Genomic DNA, 22,686 nt, shown 5'->3' with positions numbered 1-22,686 from the left:
AGAGAGAGATTGGGCAGGGCTGAGAGCTGCCCATGGGAATCGGTGTGTGTTGCCAAGGTTACCAGCAGTGCCCCCCCCCCCACCACAAGCTGCAATGGGCCTTTCCCTCAAGGGCTGCAGTGTGAAAGAAAGAGCCAGGATGCAGTTTAAACAGTTTGGAATGTCTGTTTCAAGATTCTAAGTCAGTGTTCTAGAACTCCACTGCTTTCAGTTACCCAGTAGTGATTGTTACATCAGCATTAGAATGCTCAGTTAAGAACATTCTAATCACAAAAAAATGGGTTAAAAATAAGGCTTGATCGCATTTTTCTTCGATTTGTATTTGATTTGTGCCGAGACACGCCATCGTCGGAGGTCAGTGGCTTCTTATTTAGGCCTTCTCATCTAAAACAGTTTTTTTTTTGCAGTGGACCAAATTAAGTGCGGCATCAACACAAGGCTTCGCTTGGAGACGTTTTACTCTGGACGCCTCCTGTCTGAGACGCCTCGATGTTTCCGTTTAGACCGTCAGACGTGGAGCCTTGCAGACTCCACGCGCGTCGTCCACGTTCCTCGCCCTTGGAGCGGGGGCCTGAATTGAGGGAATGACTCTGCAGAACCGATCCCGGCTGGCTGATGTGTTTGTCCGCTCCAGATTTTGTTGGTTTCAGTGTCACGTCGCACACAGCCTCTCTCCCCACAGCCTCTGAGCCGTTCGTGTGCTTGTTTATGACGGACGTGTTTATTACACTGCGCTGTTTGTGTAACACGCCCCAGCCCAGTGCTGCACGCTGACACACCAGATACAGCGTAAACACACTGGACATGGGCCGAGTAGTATAAGTACAACAGATACAGAATATATAACACACACAGCACGCCTGACAAAGGAAATTTATGCTACTGGGGATTTGGGTGCATTTGGGTCCATGAAATATGGTTTTTCATGTTTTGTGTTTTACACACTGTGATCTGCGATGGCAGATGGGTGTGCCTTGCTCTGGGCAGAGAGAAATGATCTACATTTTCCTAGGGGAAATGGTGAAAATGAAAAATTAGATTCCACGCTCCCTAACAACCAAATGCTCACCAGACCGCGTCCCGCTGCAATGTGCTGTTTTGTTATTTTAACGGCTGGAAATGTTCCTTTTCTTCCGCCTGAGTTCCCCCTTTATTCAGTATAAATGTTTTTTTTTGTGTTTCAGTGGAAAGAAATAAAAGGTGAGGAGATGTAATGACTTCCCGTTGTGTGTTTCGAAATGACTCGGAACAGCTTTTATAGTTAAGACATAATTCATTTTATCATCTTGTTTCCTTCGTGAAATGACTTTGCACATTAAGATGCGATACACAATTTCCCTCTGTCATAATCCCCAGACAGCTGCTAATAATTCAGCCTAATTATTTTAGGGAGGGCAGGTCTTAGAGTGGGGGAGGGGAGCCACACGCCCACATGAGCTGACATGGCTGTGTTCGATATGGGCAGCATGATTCTGCAGAAAATCAGACAGACAGGCTGGCCGGCAGACAGACAGACAGACAGGCAGACGGGCAGACAGGTTCTGGATCCGTGATCACTGCTCATCAACATCTGCTATTTTAGTGCCGGTTTTTGCCATCCATGAAGAGTAAAATGCCCAATGTTAATTAAGCCCTGACTTTATATCAGACCAGTGGGCCTCATGTGTACTCTAAAGTAAAATGTACACTATCGGAGTTCTTTTAACACTGGCTGTTTTTCCGTGTGGACAGTGCACCTTCAGTCCAGATCTTTGGGCGTGGTTCCCCTCCAGTACCCCTTCTGGAAATCTACAGCCTGGAGGGGTTAGATCACAGCTGTCTCCCCCACACCAGCCCCCCCACCACTCCACATGGTTCAGCCCACACCAGCAACGCCCCCCCCCCCCCCCCCCCACTACCACTCCACATGGTTCAACCCATGCCAGGACAAAAGCCTACCTCCCTCTAACCCCCCCCACAGCCCCCCCTCCCCCAAGCACCACACCCTGGAGCAGTGTTACTGAGCCCCCCATGTCACTGCCACTCCTGACTCACCACATCACATTACCCAGAATCCCTTCTGTTTCTGCCCCCCCCCCCCCACCCAGCTGCTGCTGCGGCGGCGAAGCAGCGTTGCTAACAAACGAAAGCGGAACGGAATAGCCCGACAGCCCGAGGGTGGGGGGAAGGGGGGGGCGCAGCAGCCATGCCTGTTTTAAAAGAGGATTCCAGTCGCCAACATCTGTGTTAATGCATACCGTGTCCTCTACAGTGTTATATATAACAGATGTCTGTCAAACAAATAACGGATATCCATCAAACACTGCAGTAGCAAACGTAGATGTGTGTTGCGTTGATGGCGTTTGTGTATTCAGTATGAAATGTATCCGCCGAACTCTAAGACATGTATATGGTGTGTGTGTGTAGTAGTAGAAGTGTGTTCACAGGTCAGGTCTGCCTCTTAGAGAGCAGGCGCCTTTCCCCCAGAGAAACAGGAAACAGGAAGCTGTCGGGAGGCTTGAAACCAGAGCAGCTCATGGACCTGAGCACACCATAATAATGTGTCAGGAACAATCAGGAAATTTGGAATGTTACCCCTTCTGGAATATTCCAGAAGAACTAACCATTTTCCCTGGGAAGGGGCCACGTTATGGAACGGCATGGGTGTTCCTGTTTTATACACACTGGACAAATATGTCTAATGATGCTGTAAAAAAAGATTTTTCCGGAGTTTTTCCCATAAACTTTGGAAAAATATACTTGAAACCAGCGGATAATGTCGGTTTTGGGATTAAATTGCAGCTTCCACTGGAAACATAAGAAGACGCTCGGAAAGCTCTGACAGAAGAGTGGCTTAGTGGTCAGCTGCATCATGGGTAATTTCTGTAGTCCACAAACAGCTGGTTTGTGACCCGTTTGTGATTTGTGAGGAAGGTTAAGTTGTAGTTGTAGTTTTTGCTGTATATTTACATGTTATTGTAACTCGTTGTTTATTTACATATTCTCCCACTTCTATTTTTCGGCAATATTTTATTAATTTTTTTAACTGGTATGCATCTGTGTGCATGTGTACGTGTATTGCTCTTTGTTCTTTCTGTAATTCAGAAACTATGAGCTGCATTTTTTTGTATGACAGATGCTATATAAAAAATAATTTAATAATAAAATTATTGTTATTATTTCCGAGAGGACGGCTTTGTGTCGCTCAGACCACAGCTCAGCCTGGCACTCAGCCCACACACCCATATGTGCGATTTCTTCCTCATGTCTGTTTCATTACCCCAGTTGGATTAATTCAGCCGCGTCTTGGCTTGGCAGCGAAAACGTGTAGGCGATTACATTTTCTATTTATTTTTTGGCAAAAAATGTTGAAGCACAGTGGATTTGCATCGCCTCCCCCTGCTACACTGTGTTACAGTAGGAGTGCGTCGATGTGCTGTTTAACGCACTCTCACCACCTGACACACCGGGCTAATCAGGTAACAGCGTCCACTTAAACCCCTTATGCCTTCGTGAATTATTCATTTCCGCGGATGGCTTTTAACCCGGAGTAACTGAAAGCAGCCCTCGTTGCACCTGAAGGTGGTCTTTTACCAGAACATTCTGCAGATAGCGAGAGTGATTCATGTGTGACTTTGACTTGACAAGACCAGGTTAAAACCTAGTATATGGCTGGACCTAACGCACGTGACCTGGCCGACCAATGGTGTGACTTCATCACTCACTCAGTCGCTCACTCAGTCACAGACATTCGCACTTGTAGGGCTGGCCCCGCTGCTGCGGTCCAGCCAAAAAGGACTGGGCTTGTGTTCCGGAACCTTCCGCATTCCAGCATTGGAAGGCCGATACTGTTCGGAGGGAGGAGGGAAGAGCCTGTCCGTGCAGAAAGTCTTTAGCTGGATGGCGGATGACTTTCTGGTGACCTGCTGCTCCTGTGTGCTAGCTGTGTCAGGTTCTGTTTGGCCACATGAATATTAATAATGTGAATTCATGAATATTCACGGTGTAAGGTCGCTCTTCGCCTTACCCGTGACAGGGACAGAATGCTCTAGGTTTGGGCACCTGTCCAGAAACAGGGGGCCTTAATCTTGCAGAAGAACACACTGAGGTTCTTTCTCTGGAGGGGAACAAACATTATGCTTACCTAATTCTGCGCTCCGAATACACTTTTCTATACTAGTTCTCTATGGAAAGTGACAGCAAGGATTTGAAGATTGTATATGGTGTATATGGCAGGCAGCTGATCAGATACAGTAGGTGGGTGTGCCCAAATCAGTGTACTTGGGAAACACAGTCCGTTCAACGAGACTGTTCCGTGGGAGAATATTCCAGAAGCCCCTAAACACCCATTTTATTAAAACATCCGTGAGCCAGTTTAGCAGTGTGATCAATAAAGCTGGTGACTGTAATCTGTCATTCTGACAGCTCCTGTCAGGCCCAGGTTCAGAGTAATGAGTTACACCCACAGCCATCTCTACCATCAGTTACCAGTCAGTCTGTGCTTTTTAATGTCTGACTCTGTCCGTGTGTCCCATAGTCTCTGTATGGAGTATTACCAGTCATGCAGTATTATAATACTCAAGCTTATGAGTCAGAATGGAAGTGTTTTGTGTGTCCGAATATGTGTGTGTGTAAAGCGTCTGTGTGTGTGTGTGTGTGTGTGTAAAGCGTCTGTGTGTGTGTGTGTGTTGTGCACGTGTGTGTGTGTGTATGTGTGTGAGTGGGGGGAGGGGGGTTATTGTAAGAAATAAGAAGCTGTGTTTAAACCTGGTTTCTCTCTGCACATATGGATGTGCAGCACTGGTGGGCGTGGCAGTTGTCAAGGAGGCAGTGAAGCGTCTCTTGACTGCAGTGTGAGAAGTCTGTCAGGGTCTGTCAGGGTGGGCCGGCGGCCCTGGATGCTGTCTGGCCTGGGGGGGGCGGGGGGCGGAGGCTGGGGGGGGGGCGCATCTCCTTAGACAGGCACATTTCGCCATACGGGAGACCCTGGCAGGGTTGCCATGGAGACACATGGTTCCGCGTGGAAGCGGCAGACATGGTGAACATGCCCGTGGTGCTGCAAACACGCCTGTCCCCCTTACCCCGCTCACAGGACACGCGTGTGTCTGGGGGGGAGGGGCCACAAGGCAGGAAGTCTGGGGGGGAGGGGCCACAAGCCAGGAAGTCAGGCGGGGAAGGGGGGGGGGGAGGGGGGCTGCTTTTCAGCATTTTTGAAACCAGGTGATGTTATTGTATCAGACCCTGGCCCTGGAGAGCCACAGGGCCTGCTGGCTTTAGCGTTCACATTAAAATCAGCAACCAATCCACACCCAGGAAACCGGGTCAGGTGATCAAGCGCTTAGTAACAGCAAAAACCAGCCTATCCAGTGGCTCTCCAGGACCAGGGTCTCATATATCATAGAGTAATATTACAAAGTAAATATTACAAAGCTTATGAAGTAAATCCTTTTTACACATTGTCAAATGTTATCTACCTGGAATTTATCTACCTGCAATCTCAATCCAAATAGGGGAAAAAAATATTCAGTTTTTCCAAACTGTTTTTTTCTTCATCATTCGGAGCTTGGCTGAAAAGTGTTCTCACTTTTCACCTTTTGTCATTAAGAGGGAGGTTTAATTACACCGGGAAACTTAATCGAATTCTAATGTAGTATGTGTAAAGCCTGTAATTAGTTGTCTTTCTCTAATGTGCGATCATAATTGCGCAGATTAGAGCTGAAGACACCAGGTTGGTATCAGGTAAATAGTTTTTGGCCCATAGGCACAGATGTCCTGGTGCATAAAGTGACCTCATGTTGCTATAATTCTACAGTACAATTCCTCAGAGTTTATGATTCATCACTGAAGCCTCAGCACGCCCTCATTAAACTGCAGAGTAATGAGAACTCAAAGATTGAAATAAGAAGTTAATAAAGGAAATTGCTTGTGGGAGTGTATATTCAAAGTATGAAGTGTTATGGTCCCCTACACGTTTTCTGTGTGAGACCAGCAACAAAGCATCATAAACAGGGCTAAACAATGGAACCTGCCTGGCTGTGTGTGACATCACAAATACGAGATTAGAACTGAACTGTTCTTAACTGAGCATTCTAATGCTGATGTCACAATCACTGCTGGTGACTGAAAGCAACGGAGTTCCAGAACATTGGCTTAGAATTCTGGAAAAAAAAAAAGAAAAAAAAACATTGCAAAGAACCTGCCCTTCAAAGGGTTAACTGACTCCGCTTATGAAACGTCTCTGTGTTCGGCACGACTGCAGCAGAATGAACTGGGTCACCTGCGGAGGTCTGTGCCACCTGCAGGGCTAGCTGCTGATGTGATGGATTTATGAGTGTGATATAATAATAATAATTAAGGCACTGGCTATGTAGTTCTGCTGAAATTGTCACCCATTGACGAGTATCATTTATAATTAAGCACCCTGAACATCGTTCAATTCGTTACAGAGGCTGCACATGGTAATTCTGTCCGGGGAAAAGCCAGGAAAAATGTTCAGATTCCCGCTCCAAGCCTTCTCTGCAGTCCCTTATTTGTCCACGCAGAGCCCGTGTGGAGCCTTGCAGCCGGGTGCCGTGGCGGTGGGCGCATGCATAATGCATGAGTACCGGGCTGCGGGCTGCGTCTCGGGCGCCGCAGTTCCACTGCACCTGGCCTTCCGCTGGCGAGTGCGCGCGGGTGTTACACGGCGATTAACGTGTGACGAATCGTAATTACAGCCCGGGGAGGGGGGCGGGGCCTGTGCGGATGTCCTGGCCACTCAGATCGGGCAGGAGGCGCCGGTCACTCGTAGCCCGTCTGGAGGTTTAACGGGCTGGCAGATGCAGCCGGTGGCGTTGCGGGGGCCTGTTTAATGGGACGGGGAAAATGGGCGATAATTGATCGTCTGGTGTGTTCGGTAAGCTGGCCGCAGTCTGCAGGGGGCTCCGGTGCCTGCTGGGGGAGGGTCTGCTGCCCCCCCCCTCCCCTCCTCTGAACGGGATGGTCCCAATGAGGGTCCCATATCCCTTCAGTGAAGTATCTCTGAGGATTTCCCCGTGGGCAGTTCCTGTTCCATATTAAGTGTGCCGAAGGGCTGTATCCTGTATCCTGTATCTCTCTTTAGTAAAGCATCTCTGATGATATACCCTTAGGCAGTTCCTGTTCCCTATAAAATGCGCTGAAGGGCTGTATCCTGTATCTCTCTTTAGTAAAGCATCTCTGATGATATACCCTTAGGCAGTTCCTGTTCCCTATAAAATGCGCTGAAGGGCTGTATCCTGTATCTCTCTTTAGTAAAGCATCTCTGATGATATACTCTTAGGCAGTTCCTGTTCCCTATAAAATGCACTGAAGGGCTGTATCCTGTATCTCTCTTTAGTAAAGCATCCCTGATGATATACCCTTAGGCAGTTCCTGTTCCCTATAAAATGCACTGAAGGGCTGTATCCTGTATCTCTCTTTAGTAAAGCATCCCTGATGATATACCCTTAGGCAGTTCCTGTTCCCTATAAAATGCGCTGAAGGGCTGTATCCTGTATCTCTCTTTAGTAAAGCATCTCTTGCTCGTCCTGCAGGCTGCCCTGGCCGGTGGCACTACCATGGTGATCGGGCACGTCCTGCCGGAGAGGGACGCGTCCCTGCTGGACGCGTACGAGAAGTGCCGCGCCATCGCTGACCCCAAGACCTGCTGCGACTACGCCCTGCACGTGGGCGTCACCTGGTGGGGGCCCAAGGTAACTACACCCTTTTCGTTTCCGGTCAGGAAGACCATAAGGTTAGAACACATCAGTGTCTGATAAATGCATGTCTTAGACTAGTTATGTTTGCTGTCCAAATCTCCAATTCCTGTCCAGAGCCTGGATCTAAATTTTTTTATAACCTGGAGTAGAGCCATTGAATATGCATGGCTTGTTAACCACATACCAATCTTTGTTTTCTTACAATACTTAAGGACTGGATGACACTGCAAGCGTTTAAAAAACATCTCTCTGAGTGAACAGGGTTCCCAAAGGAAGCCATTTTGTTTCACCCCTCCTCATTTGCCGCTGTGTGTGTCACTGCTCCTGAATAAAACTCCCATGATGCCTTGGGAGAGGGATAGAAGGGGTTAACCCCTCATTGTACCAAAACTGAACAGCCCCCCCTTTCTCTCCCCTTGCAGGTGCGGGCGGAGATGGAGACCCTGGTTCGGGAGCGGGGGGTGAACTCCTTCCAGATGTTCATGGCCTACAAGGACCTGCACATGCTGCGGGACTGCGAGCTGTACCAGGCCTTCCAGACCTGCAAGGACATCGGCGCCGTGGCGCGCGTCCACGCGGAGAACGGCGAGCTGGTGGCCGAGGTGAGGGCGGGACCGCCGGACTGGGGACCGCCAAGCCGAACCGAGCCATGGTTCTACAGTTTAGATTGTACCCAGAAGTGCACCATGTCTCCCCAAGGACAAATTCTGAATGCCCTCTCTGTTGTACCACAGACCGCTGAATCCAGGCTTCATGCATCATCATCGCATGACCCTAAAACCCACTGCATTTTCACTGGGGCTTTAATGTGGATTTGCATTCCAATATATACACCGATAAACCATGTGTGTGTGCAGTCAGTGACCGTGTGGTGGTCAGTGTGTGTGAGTGAAAGAACTGTAAGGTGACATTACCATGTTGCCACGGCGCTACAGACAAAGGACCACAGATGAACAACAGGGTTCTGCACCCTTTGTGACATCACAATCCCTGCCATTCTGATGTCACAATGTAGATGGCAGGTTAATTCAGTCCCCTGCTAGTCAGGCTTATTCGGAGTCATTTAAATGGGAATATGGAAATAACACTAGACTGGCTGTCTTTGACTAGGTGTGTTATTTGGAGAAAAAGAAAAAATAGTCTTTGGCCGCATGGACACCCAAGCAAGCTGTATAGACATAACCTTTGAAGCTATTACCACGCTCAGGCATGCATGCAGATGAACATGAATATTCATGCTAGAGGCACTGCACAAACATTCATACACACACACAGGCAGAAACACATCACTACACTGCACTAATAAGCCTTCTCTTTTTTCCCCCACATCCTCCCACTCTGCCCATTTGTCCCTACCCTCCCTCCCTCTCTTTCTCTCTGTCTGTGCCTCTCCCATCTCTCTCACCTCTCCCCCCTTCTGTCCGCTTCTGTCTCTTTCGTTCTTGTCCCCCTCTCTCCACCTCTGCCCTCTCTCTATACTGCTATTTTCTCTTTTCTCCCATCCCTGCCCCCGCCACACACACACACAGCCCCCCCCCACCCAGTCTGGTATCTCTGTATCTCTAATCTCCAGCTGATGCCGAGTGCATTCATGTATTTTCATCTCCACCCTGAAGCACAAATAAGGCAGCAGATCACATATGCAAACACACAAACACACACATACATAATACGCATATGCACACACACACACACACTCATGCGCACACTGATGCACACGCACTGACACATAGCTGAAAGATGCTGAACGCCCTCCCCATCACCACACACACACACACACACTGCCCTGGCTGTTCCCAGACCGCCATCTTTCCTGCTGAAACCGGTCTGGGCGCTGTGTGTGCAGGGAGCCGGCGAGACCAGCGCCATGTTTTCCGCGATGCGTTTACATCAGCTCTGTGCCAGCGCCCGGCGCGCGCTCTGACTGAGCAGCAGGCGGTCGAGAGCCGTTATATAATATCCGCCCATCCTCTTAAACCGTTGCTAGCCGCTAGCCGCTAGCCGCTAGCCGCCGCCTTTCATTCAGCCCACGGTCGCGTGATTCGCGCTCGCTTCTGGTGACAAAAAAAAAGACGCCGGTTGCAGATAGAGGATCCCCGCAATTGGAATGTAGTAAAGGCGCGTGAGCGTTAGCTGTCGGGAGGTATCACCGCCTCTCAGTCCCAATAAACGGGAGGTGTGTCCGGCGCGTGCACACCACGGCGGGGGCTGCGGAGTGGATTGCCGGGGAATTATCCGCGGTGCGTTCAGAGCCTGCCAGAACCTCGCCAGACACCCCCGCCACCGGCTCCCTCCGACGTCAGGCATATCTCGTGCCATCGCTGTTGTTAGCCTACATATTTGCCGTTTAATTCCAGGCAGGAATCAGGATTGGTCAACAGTGGGATGCGTGAAATTTGGGCTGTCTGCGCATCCACTGACAGACCGAATACGCACCATGAACCCTAAGGAATTAGCCAAAACGTCATATCGTACCTCTGCTCCAATAAACACACATGCCCATTACTACGTCCGCTTTGTTTGAGAGGGGGTTCGTTTCAGAACAGCGGTTAGCTGCGGTTAAAAATAAACTGCGCAGTAGCTTTAATTAATATAAATCCCCGCTGACGAGTGACGTATAGCTGACAGCTGTCTCTGTCTGCCGGGGCTCTTATTCCGCGGACCGAGAGAATCTGCACTCTCATGGTTCCGAATGTCATTTAGCTCCCTCTAGTGGCCGAATGTGGGAAATTAAGCCATGTTATTTGAATTGATCTGCGCTGATTTTCTTGATTAAAAATTAAACAAATTGTCATGCTTTATTCTCATATACATAGTGATATAGGCCTACACACACAGCCAATGAGGCAATTCTGTGTCAAATATTATAACTTTATTTCCCCAGGTGATATGTGCATATCCCAAATTTAGGGCCTATGTGGATCTGTGATTTCTAACCATTATTGTTGTGTGTGTGTGTGTGTGTGTGTGTGTGACTTTCACAGGGAGCCAAAGAAGCTTTGGATCTGGGCATCAGTGGTCCAGAGGGTATTGAAATAAGCAGACCTGAGGAGGTAAGACAGCTTCTACACAACAAGAGAATTTTGTTATTTTTATTTAACAAATAATGTGTGTTTGGTTAGAAAACATAGTGTGTAATTGCCTAGAAATAAAATCTCTGAGTGAGTGAATGTTGTCCCCTTGGGATAAAGAGAATGAGGAATATTAGTTCTGTACCACTGAACAGTTCCTTTGCAGCAGTAGAGGTGTGTGCTGATGCATGCAGTCGTATAAATTGTATTGACGATCAGTGTACAGGTATAAAGGCGTGTGTGGTTTAGTTGGGGTCTGGCGGTTGGCTGGGTTGAGTCATAGTCTGAGGCACTGAAGTGTGTGTGTGTGTAGGTGAGTGTGTGTGTGTGTGTGTGTGTGTGTGTGTGTGTGTAATATGAGAGCGGGCAGAGAGGATCCTAGATGACGTAAGGGTTTAAGATTCTCCTATAAGTAGAGAGAGGGGCACAAGGATCACTCACTACTGTCATGTTTACCCCCCCTCTAACCCCGCCCCCCCTCCCAGCTGGAGGCCGAGGCCACCCACCGCGCCATCACTATCGCCAACAGGGTGAGTACACATGGGGGGGGGGGGGTGAGTGTACCTGCAGACCTTGGGCCAGGCGCCAGACAAACCAACAGTAAAAATGGCTGAATTGTGTTGTTCCTGGTGAATGTAAACCTGCATCCACTCTGCACTGTTCATATAGTTCCCTATGCACAGTCTATTTGTTCCATGGTGGTAAACATCGATGGCTGTCCATCCATCCATTATCTATACCCACTCATCCTGGTCAGGGTCTCACAGGGTGTGCTGGAGCCTATCCCAGCATGCACCGGGCGAGAGGCAGGAACACACCCTGGACAGGTCATCGATGGCTGTGTTGTACACTTTAATATGAAAATGCCTGACCATTGAGCCTGGTGCTCTCTACTGAACAAAGGCCATCAGCGGCTGGATCAATACAGATTAAATGGACACATTAGACGGGTGGACTTTGCTAGAATCAACAAGGCTCTCAAACTCAAAAATAGATCTCTGTGTTTAGCTTGGCTCTTGTTTCACCCTGTTCCCTGGTAGCTGATGATTGTTTGATCTGATTATCGGTAATTGATTGATTGTCCTTTGTCCCTTTTGGTCCAGGCCCACTGCCCGCTCTACCTGGTCAATGTGTCCAGCATGTCTGCAGGGGATGTCGTGTCCTCGGCTAAGATGCAGGGTGAGTCTCTCTCTCTCTCTCTCTCTCGCTCTTTGTCTTTTCCTCTATCTGTCTCTAACTTGACTCCAGGGATTCAGTAGATCTATATTAGACTGATGGGAATTTCACTTCAGATGATGAGGGGGAACTGTTGGAGACCAGGTTAGACAGGTGCTAGTTACTCTCAGGCTAACTGGAAAAACAGTCTCATGTTCTAATGTTTGATATTTTACACCAACCTGTCCCCCCTTTCCCTTGGAGTGTGATTAATGATATCAGTGACTGATTTCCTCTGAAACCCCCCCTCTCTCTTTGTCTCTCTCCCCCCTCCCCCTCCCTCTCCCCTCTCCTCTCTCTCCCTATCCCCCTCTCTCTCTCTCTCCCTCCCCCTCCCTCTCTCCCCCTCTCCCCCTCTCCCCCTCTCTCTCTCTCTCTCCCCCCCCCCCGGTGCAGGTAAGGTGGTGCACGCAGAGACCACCACGGCGCACGCGGTGCTGAACGGGCTGCACTACTACCACCAGGACTGGGCACACGCTGCAGCCTACGTCACTGTGCCCCCGCTGCGCCTGGACCCCAACACGCCCAACTACCTGATGAGCCTTCTGGGAAAGTACGCCCCCCCCCCCCCCCCCGAGGGTCCCATCCTGTGTAGATCTTACTGTTCTCAGTGCCTGTCTTCCCTTCAGCACTCTGTAGAGCTAAGTCTGTGTTCTAGAACTCCACTGCTTTCAGTCGCCAGCAGTGACTGTGACATCATCAGCATTAGAATGTTCAGTTAAGAACACTCTAATAACATAACTGTGATGTCACAATTGTACCTCTGCTCAAGATGCAGCTGCCCCCCCCCCCCACACACACATACACACACACACCCATTGTGTGTATCTGTCATGGAATGTGAATGGTTTAAATGCACCCATTCATAGATCTAGAATACCCAGCCAGTTGTAAGTTATTTAAAGGCAATTAGCTGCACGTGAATTGAGTTTGAAATCTAATTCTGGCTGGCTCATCTGAATTTTGGGCTGAGAAGAACTGTGTGTGACAGCCAGGGAACGCGGTTTTACTCATAACACCCCAGTGCCATTGAGACATCCATCATCCAGGCTCTCTTAAGAATCGCCTGGTTTGCTTGTCATTGGCTGAGAAGTGCGGTTGCTGTAGCCGTGTTTCAGAGCGAGTTGTGTGACGGACACGCCCCCCCGCCCCCCCCGCCCCCCTCCCTCGCAGCGACACGCTGAACGTGGTGTCCTCGGACCACCGGCCCTTCACCACCAAGCAGAAGGCCATGGGCAAGGAGGACTTCACCAAGATCCCCCACGGCGTGCCGGGCATCCAGGACCGCATGAGCGTCATGTGGGAGCGCGGCGTGGTGCGTGCTGGACCGCCCAGATCTCGCTTTCCTTTCCTTTCTCTCTCTCTCTTTCTCTCTCTCCTTCCTTTCTTCTCTCTCTCTCTCTCTCTCCTTTCCTCTCTCTCCCTCTCTCTCTCTCTCTCTTTTCTTTACTCTCTCTCTCTATCAGACCTTCTCCTCCTGCCCTCCCTCCTTCTCTGTCTTTTGTAGGCTTTGCTAAGAAAGCACGAGTATGAAACCCCCTCAGTTCCCCTAAGTTTCTGTCTTGCCGTGTGAAATTTGAGATGTCTTGTTTTTTTTGCAGTAGGGTCTCTTTGATCCAAGACTGTTTATCCAGTTAATTAATTTAGTGAACCTTATCCTTAACCTTTGATTCACTGAAACTCTGTTTGTTCCCTGTCTCAACACCCCCCCCCTTCTCACCCTCTCCACCGCCAATGCCCCCCCCCCCCCCCCCCCAGGTCGGAGGCAAGATGGATGAGAACCGCTTCGTGGCAGTGACAAGCTCCAATGCCGCCAAGATCTACAACCTGTACCCCAGGAAAGGGCGGATCATCCCGGGAGCGGACGCTGATGTGGTGGTGTGGGACCCCGACGCGACCAGGTACACATGCCCCGCCCCGCCACGCCCACCCACCCCCGGCACCGCCCCCCTGTCCCTGCCCGACCCCCCCCCTCACCCCACCCCACTCCCAAATGGAGCTTGACTCGCTGAAACAATGAGCTTGTGTGTACTCTGTGCAGGACCATCTCCGCGGCGACGCAGGTGCAGGGCGGCGACATCAACCTCTACGAGACCCTGCGTTGCCATGGCGTTCCCCTGGTAACCGTCAGCCGCGGGCGGGTGGTGTGCGAGAACGGGGTGTTCATGTGCGCGGAGGGTTCCGGAAAGTTCTACCCGCTCAGGACCTTCCCCGACTTCCTGTACAAGAAGATGGTCCAGAGAGAAAAGGTGAGACTGGCCTTAGCTCCCCAAAAGGTGTCACCCCCGAGTCAGTAGATTGACAGCTCAAAGGACCAGTAAGAGTCCTAATCAGAGCCATTGTTGAGTAATAAGCTTGTGATTTTTTTCTTTAAAGTAGCTGATGCCAAACTCCGTGGTCATACTTACCTTGTGTGTGTGTGTGTGTGTGTGTGTGTGTGCCCACGTGTGTGACCTTACAGTGCCAAGCTCTGAAGGGTGTGGAGCGGGCCCCCTACGTTGGCGATGTTGCCATCGTGCACAACTCGGGCAAGAAGGAGGCGGGGCCTCCTGACGGGGACACGCCCACTCGACCCTGCACCCGACACGGGGGGATGAGGGACCTGCACGAGTCCAGCTTCAGTCTGTCTGGTATTTACTCTGTGTGTGTGTGTGTGTGTGTGTGTGTGTGTGTGTGTGTATGTGTGTGTGTGTGTGTGTGTCCAGCTTCAGTCTGTCTGGTATTTACTCTGTGTGTGTGTGTGTGTGTGTGTGTGTGTGTCCAGCTTCAGTCTGCCTGGTATTTACTCTGTGTGTGTGTGTGTGTGTGTGTGTGTGTGTGTCCAGCTTCAGTCTGTCTGGTATTTACTCTGTGTGTGTGTGTGTGTGCGTGTGTGTGTGTGCGTGTGTGAGCGTGTGTGTGTGTGTGTGTGTGTGAGCGTGTGTGTGTGTGTGTGTGTCCAGCTTCAGTCTGTCTGGTATTTACTCTGTGCGTGTGTGCGTGTGTGTGTGCGTGTGTGCGTGTGTGCGTGTGTGCGTGTGTGCGTGTGTGCGTGTGTGCGTGTGTGCGTGTGTGCGTGTGTGTGCGTGTGTGTGCGTGTGTGAGCGTATGTGAGCGTGTGTGCGTGTGTGTGCGTGTGTGTGTGCCCGTGCGAGTGAGTGTTCGTGTTTGTGTGTGTGTGCGTGTGCGTGTGCGTGAGTGTTCGTGTTTGTGTGTATGTCTGCGCATGTATTTCTGTGTACACGTTAATTAGGGTTACTTTAAAGTTAGCAAGGACTAAGTCCAGTAAAGTGCTAATGTTCTGAGGAAATGGCTAGCATTGCTGCATTTGATTGGCCGATTTGGGTCGAGCGATTGAGTGATAGCTAGCTTAGTGTTAATTAGGTGCTAACGAGCGCAGGCCTTCCCGTTGCTGATGTTATTTTGCCGTTGGCAGGTAACCAGGTAGACGATCATATTCCAAAGAGGTCTTCAGCCAGGATTCTGGCGCCCCCTGGTGGCCGGTCCAGCGGCATCTGGTAACCACGGAAACCACTATCACCGGGACCAAACAGAGTTTCGCAGCTGTGGTGTGCACACCGTGACCACACACACACACACACACACACTACCGGGCCAGAACACTGAGAAAAATCTGTCTTTAGTTTGTTTTAAAAAAAGAAAAAAGAAAAAGAAAAACCAAGCCAGAAAACTGCACTGATTTTAATAAGGCAAGTGATTTAATTTAGGAAATCTGTTTTAACCGCAAAAAACCTACCACAACTACAAATAAGATAAATATTCGAAAGACCAAACAAGACAAAACAAAAATATAATAATATTGCACTGTTTTGTAATTGGAAGTGAACACTGCTCCTCGATGCACAGTGACTGATCCAAATTTTGTGTATGATTTGGAATGATTGGGAATGAATCCTAAAAACGTGTGTTAGTGAAAATGACACGATCATTTACAAGTGATCTCTATCCATTGTGGAAAAAGAGTATATATATATAACATATATGTTCTCTTAGTTGTGGTTCTAATAGGTTATACAATGGAACAGTACCTTTTACCAGTATGGTTGTAAGACAAGTCCGAAAATAAATTGCGCCTGCATTGGTCTTTTTTTTTTTCACGAAATGCCTGGCACAAGAGGACGTTTTGTTGAATATCTCTGAATGACATATATATATATATATATATATATATATATATGTTTTAAAAAAAAAACAGTACAGTTTTTTTGGTTGGGTTGCTAAAATCGGTGTTGACTGGAGTTATTTAACAATACTAGAAGTTGAAAAATGCATAGCGCTAATAGATGTAGAATAGTCATAATTGCAAACGTGCTTTTTGTCATCGTGTCTTCTCGTTGCCACGGATACGTCTGAGAAAGTGAAATCCTCCCAGTTTACATCTGTGTGATTGCTGCTTCCTGAGATTTCCCACCCTGGGAAGCTACAATCTTCCTTCAAGCTCTGCACCCCGCTAACCTTTGTGTTCTTTTGTTTTGTTTTTTTGTTTATGGTTGTTCTAGCTGCAGCATCAGGCAGTTGGTTCTTGCCCTTTTTAAAATATGATCCATTACTTCCTGTTATGACATTTTAGGGCATTGTTCTTGTTGTTGTGTATCACCCAGTGGCACTTATAATTTCAATTCCAATTCTCTCTCTCTCTCTTTCTCTGATCGTTTTTTTGTTATTTTTCGTGATGAAGCTTAAATGTGGTGATGAAGTCCAGCTGCTTCGATATGTATCTCTTGACATCTTCGGCTTTCTCCAGAAAGCGTGGGGAAGGGGGGGGGGGAAGGGGGGGGAGGGAGGGAGGGAGGGTGGGTTCAAAGGTCCTGGTTTCTTCACTGACTGCTTCTCATCGAGGCGTTGTGTGGAACCCGGGAAAAAAAAACAGTTTTGTCAATGCGGGACTCTCACATGTACAAGGTTTGGGGTTTTCCCTGAAGGGTGGGTTTTTAGGCCCTGGTAGGTGAGTTCCTTTTGGGGTCTTGCAGGATAAGTTTGTCCTCAGTTCTTGCTAACCACAACATAGGCTACATCAGGAACGAGCCCACACCATCGTTTACCAACGTTATTCACCGTTCCTCCGCTTGCCTTCTGATCTGATGCCAGTCGCACACGGTTACCACATCAAAGAGTGCTAAATGTCGCTGTAAGTCTTTAAATTGTCACGCCAGAGACTCCGATACTGTTTTTTTTTTTTTTGTTTGTTTTTGTTTATCCCTACGTGTGTTGGGATATATCCATCTTCAGGCCTCAAAAAACGTCTCAGCGATTCGCAGATTCACATGAAAAGCACGCGAGGAGGAAGATCTATTTCCAGTTGGGTTGATAACCATGTTTACAGACAGGATCTCGATGTCTTCATCTGTCCTCTTCCCCCATAATGTGAATTTCTGAGCGATTTATTTGTTTCAAAGCGGCTTCAGTGATTTCCATACACAGTAGTGTTATGTCAGAGTGACTTGATTGGGACTTTGTTTGTGCCTGAAAGTTGGGAAAAAATAAATTTTTTGTCGGAATTCCGTGCAAAGGTCACCATTTTTACGCCACTTTAATTTAGTCAAATATCGATTTTCTTCAGGTAATACCAGTTGGATTTGCTTCCACCATCTTGTTTATCTTTTGAACGGAAGACACCTTTAAGTACTGTCACTTCTTCTAATCAAATAACATAATCTTGTGTTGACTTTACAGCACACCGCAGACATTAGTATTAAAAAAAAAAAATAAAAAAAAACACAGACAAGATATTACCAAATATTTTACCAAAATTAAATCAGTCAAACAAAATAAAATCAAGGGTGTTTTAATTTATGATTAAAAATAATTTTACCATTAAATGTATATCGTACACTTTTACTTTGTATTTTGGTGACTTCCGCTAATAGCTAAAATTATTAAAAGGATTTGTACAAATAAAGAATGTACATTTTCTACAATTCATGATTTGTGCATGTTCTCTACTGAGTCCTGAATATTAGGATTATTATATGAATAGCAACATATTAACGACAGAGGCTGTCTATGTTCATAAGGGGTCAAAGGGCACAAGGTCAAAGGTCACATGCTCTGACACAGAAGGTTTCAGTGTAGTCTGTGAAAAAAAAAGCTGCTTTGAAATGCAGTATTACATCAACTAAATACCTCCGACAAAGCTGGTGTATTGGATTGTTTTTTTTTTTTGTTTTGTTTTGGAAAGATGGATCAGTTATTTTTCACCAAAAAATGCCATAACAATAGTAATGCTCATATAATCTCACAAACATCGTTATCTCAGCACATTGTTGATAGCACTCTAAATGCCAGTACGGACATGCACGATGGTAAGTGAAAGGAAATCTGTTGGTGCTGCCTACACACACACACACACCGAAACACACACACACACACACACACACACAGAGTCAGTCCAGTTACTGCTAGGCATTCATTCTCTACGCTGTGTGTTCAGTGCTGAAATCCATGCATCTAAACACCACGCCGAGACTCCCTTTCAGTCAGAAGATCACTGCCAAAGCCTGCGATTGGTAAACACGGTCCAAAGAAAAGCAGAGATATCACCGATATCTCACACACTTGTTAGCATTAGCACACATCAGAGAAGCAGACTAGAGGCTGCCTTTTTAAAATTCTGCTAATATATGCATTCTGTTTACAATCGTTTGGGTGAATACTGAGCCTGGTGCTGTGTTGTTGGGGTGCAGGCACTTACTGAACCATTTTGGGGGCGACTAGGATAGGGCTTTGGAGGATGGGGGACACATTGGCAGTGAGGCGAAAAGGAAAAACAAAAAGCACTTTTTTTCCTTTCTTTTTTTTTTTTTTTTTTGCAAACAGGTAGCAGTTTTGTGAGTGAGAGTCAGATTTTGTGGTCCGGCACAAACCTTACCGGATTTGGAAATCCCTTTTTTTTTCGATTAATGGAAAAAAAAACCTGGAACGTTGCTTAGAAACACAAAGAAACACAAATTACGAGCTTCCTCTGGAGCACTGATGCTCACATACTCGCACGTTACTGTTTGGGGGGGGGGGGGGGGAGTTATTGTAACTAGGTTACCTGAAAAGAAAACCTGTACATAGTCAAAATGGATGGAGAGTGAATGCCACTTGTTCCAGGCAATTGGTGTTGCTCCTGCCTATCTGGGGAAAATAAATAAATTACTACGAAGCATTGCGCTGACTGAGCTGCATGGTTTCACAAGGAAAACATAATTTTATGGTTATTTTAAATAGTTCTTTTTTTTTATCCATTAGGTGTGTCATTCTGAAATAAATATGGTATATTTATTCATTTTTTTGTTTTTTGTTTATTGAATGGCATAGTTCATGAAATTCTGTGCAAATATAGTTTCCATTGTAACGGTCACAGTAGGAGATGGCTTAACAGTGCATGAGCACACATTGTGTCTAATCTGGTGCTGAAAGATATTATTTTTTTTTTTTTTGTTACTATTGGTTTGTTATTTGTATTGTTCTTTTTTTATTTTCCAAAAAGGCACTTTGTGAAAAGGTCTGTGGTTGTATGTGTCTGTAGAGACTTGTGTCGAAAGGTGAACTTTAAAGTGATTGGCTCGTTTCTTATCACATGAATGAGTGCAAAATAAACCACGTAAATTCTGAAAAGTACGGCATCGTTTTCCTTCTTTCAAAAGCACTTTGTGTAAATAATTTAATGACATAAATGAAAGTTGAACTAGTAGTATGAACTACGCGCTATGAATTCATTTGCACTAAGTGCAATTTAAGGTACACGTAAACTGAAGTTTGCAGATTTATCACAGTTTCACTTCAAAATGAGCACTTAGATTTTTTTAAAAACACATACACACAAATATAAAAGTTATATTTAAAAATGTGCATATTCATTTAAAATGTATTAAATGTGCACTGCAGTGAAGTTGTAAATCGCGTTAAGTATATGTAGATCATACATTTCTGGTTTCTAACTATAATTATGTAGTAGGGATGAAGTCGTCTGTCCGGCAAAATTTGAGTCGAAAGATGAGACTTCTACAGTATATAAATGGTTAAGGCTGACGAACTACATGCTGGACATTTTGGCTCTGGAAGGTCTCCAACGCGCTATGGAGAGCAGAACAAATTCCTGAGCCAACATGGCTATCTGTGGGAAACAGTTGCGTGGTGCCGCAAACTCGCCAGGTCACCTGCAAAACGCGCATGCGCATTCGCCTTACAGCGCGTAGCCAAATGCTAGTCTGAGTGGCGGCTTTTGGGGGCGGCCCGTTACTAGAACAGCGCTCGAGCTAGCAACGGCGGTGACGGGTATCAGACTACGCAGTGAGAGGATATTGCTAACAACACGAGAAAAGGGAGTCGCTTGAACACAGTGAGTGAAACGCACTAACAAAATGTCAACCGTTTATTCCTTGGTCTTTCTCCGTATGACAACTTGGTCTAGCCGGGCCGTCAGCTGGTTTTCGTATGTTTCAAGGCAGACGTTAGCGGGGTTTTCAGTAGCAACAGCTTCTATTTCATCCATTCAATGTTAATACTAGTGACAGTGCCCGCGTGAGATTTTCACAAAGGCCTGCAGAGGGGGTCGGCTCGAGAAAGAAGCCCCGTAGCCGGTGTCATGTATTACAGCGATCACGCTATGCGCTATCACGCAGCTGAATTGATTTTATCCGCTGGGTATACTTAGCGACTGCGTTGCGAGGTTAGCTAGATTGGTTATTTCCGTGTGGATTAAACGGGTCCATTTTAGACACGTGAGCGGGGCCGACATATTCAACTATAGAATTTATGTTGCGCAGGCGACGTATGTGGTGTTTAAATAACGCCCACCTAACAGTATTGACGGCGCAAAACTTCGGCTACAGTATTCAGACTCGATGCGCCGCAACCTGCTGTAGGCTGTGTGTCTGTTTGATGACATTTATTTCACATTTGACATTTCGAGACATTTGGCCGAGTACTTGTTTAGCGGTTGAAATAGGTGGTGCGCTTCGAAACCGGTTGCTTCATTTTTGTCTGTGTCAAGAAATATTGTTATTGAGAAATGGGACTCCTAGCTACTTATGTCGTTTATATCAAACGATAAAACAATGTTTATTCACGCCAAATTGTGGCGTGTTGGAGTTATACAAAGCAAATGGTGATTATTGCATTATAAATAAAACTTTTGCGGTTTATTTCCATGAAATATATTCTAGTTTTTTTGTTTTCTCTTTTACGGGGCTTTGTGAGCCAATGTTTAGCTTTGAAGGAACAATGAGAGAATGTAATGGGCATATGTGTTAAAATGGGAATATGACAGCGCGTGGAGGAGCTGGTAAATTGATAAACGGGCTGAATCCAATGAAATGGGCGTAGCGCTCGCTTAAATACTTCGACAACGGATCGGAGAGAAGTTAACGTAATATTATGCGGCATCATCATTACACAGCATTCGGCCTCGAGACCTGTTCCCCCCTTGCGAATGGAAAGGCCAGCCGGTCCGGCCGTTTAAAATGTCATGTTTTACGTGCGTTTGCTTAAACAGTGACTGGACTTTTCCAGAGAAATCGATTAATCGCTGAAACGTATACAAATCACTGCAGGTAGTAAGCGAGCTTCTGTGCCAAGCTGCGGCGGGTTCTGCGTTGATACCAAAGCGTTCTGGCACGAGCTCGGGAAAGTCGTTCGGATGTAAAATAGCCAAGACGTCATTCTTGTGGCCGTGCCAATTCCCGCATATTTTGGGTATGAAGTTGTGGGGGACTTTGTTATCAGAAAATGTAATTGTTATCAAGGGCTGTGATTCAGATGTTTTCCTGAGAATAATATCTTTTATTGTCTCCATGGAGATGTGGTGAACGGTCTGATAGAGTGCTCCTCCATGATATTATTCAGGTTTTCATTTTCAGATTTGTATGGAACTGTACTTTTTATTTGCTTTTTTCGCAGAATGCGTGTTGCCTTTAGCTAATTAGGTTTCTGTCGTAAAAGGAATGGGCTGTCTTCGTTTTCCCATCTGAAAGTAATGGTTCTCTGTCCTTGGTGCTGTACCGAAGCTAGCCGTGTCCGGTACTTGAGAAATGTTGCTATCACGCTCCTTTAAGTGGGATCGATTAGCACGTCCTCTTTACGTTCCCGCACGAGAGGGACTGCACTTAGACGGTGTTAACAGATGGCACACTCTGGCACCTCAGTGTTTAGCTCAAGTGAGTTTCCACTTCAAAAGATGAAGTGCTTTATGCAGATAAGATGTCTTATGCAGATAAGCTTTCGCCCTGGACGGAGTGTAGCACAGTGGGTAAGGAATTGGGCTTGTAACCGAAAGGTTGGAGGTTCGATTCCCGGGTAAGGACGTTGTACCCTTGCGCAAGGTACTTAACCGGAATTGCTTCAGTGTGTATCCACCTGTATAAATGGATACAATGTAAAATGCTGTGTAAAAGTTGTGTAAGTCGCTCTGGATAAGAGCGTCTGCTAAATGCCTGTAATGTAATGGTTCTCTACTCTAAGTAATCATTAATCTCCCATCGGAATATGGACTAAACAAGGGATCTGCTTGTTCATGACTGTTGGTCATTTTCTGAGATTTCTGATAATCTCAGATTGATTTTCTGAGATTATTAAAAATAGTACTCAGAGACTCAAAGTATTACTCCATATATGTTTCATGGCTGTGGCTGTTAGAAAAACTGAAGTATGAAAAATTGAAGCTTCTTCTTTAAGCACTACATGTGCCAAAATGACAAGAAGAGCGTACTGTGACATTT

At 46.9% G+C, this 22,686-nt stretch overlaps 2 protein-coding genes across 5 annotated transcripts in view; both read left to right on the top strand.

Moving 5' to 3' along the window:
• Positions 1-16,740, top strand: part of dpysl5b (dihydropyrimidinase like 5b) — a 35,622-nt gene extending 18,882 nt beyond the window's left edge. Inside the window, exons 3-13 of one of the 2 annotated variants that reach the window (XM_035420643.1) lie at positions 7,533-7,691; positions 8,120-8,299; positions 10,682-10,750; positions 11,254-11,298; positions 11,872-11,947; positions 12,380-12,536; positions 13,157-13,298; positions 13,742-13,884; positions 14,025-14,232; positions 14,445-14,604; positions 15,399-16,740. In XM_035420643.1, coding sequence (XP_035276534.1) covers positions 7,533-7,691; positions 8,120-8,299; positions 10,682-10,750; positions 11,254-11,298; positions 11,872-11,947; positions 12,380-12,536; positions 13,157-13,298; positions 13,742-13,884; positions 14,025-14,232; positions 14,445-14,604; positions 15,399-15,484 — 1,425 coding nt within the window. In that variant the 3' untranslated portion in view covers positions 15,485-16,740. Of the gene's footprint in view, positions 1-7,532; positions 7,692-8,119; positions 8,300-10,681; positions 10,751-11,253; positions 11,299-11,871; positions 11,948-12,379; positions 12,537-13,156; positions 13,299-13,741; positions 13,885-14,024; positions 14,233-14,444; positions 14,614-15,398 lie in introns of both variants that reach the window. The other variant, XM_035420642.1, reaches the window with a different exon arrangement.
• Positions 16,741-20,162: 3,422 nt separating this feature from the next.
• Positions 20,163-22,686, top strand: part of mapre3b (microtubule-associated protein, RP/EB family, member 3b) — a 28,957-nt gene continuing 26,433 nt past the window's right edge. For all 3 annotated transcript variants that reach the window (XM_035424277.1, XM_035424274.1, XM_035424278.1), the window contains exon 1: positions 20,163-20,309. The gene's annotated coding sequence lies outside the window, so the exon portion shown is untranslated. The remainder of the gene's footprint in view (positions 20,310-22,686) is intronic.

The sequence above is a fragment of the Anguilla anguilla genome, chromosome 6 (assembly GCF_013347855.1).
Source record: "Anguilla anguilla isolate fAngAng1 chromosome 6, fAngAng1.pri, whole genome shotgun sequence".
NCBI lineage: Eukaryota > Metazoa > Chordata > Actinopteri > Anguilliformes > Anguillidae > Anguilla > Anguilla anguilla.
The sequence above is the reverse complement of the archived record's forward strand: the minus strand, read 5'-3'. Positions and strand labels throughout refer to the sequence as shown.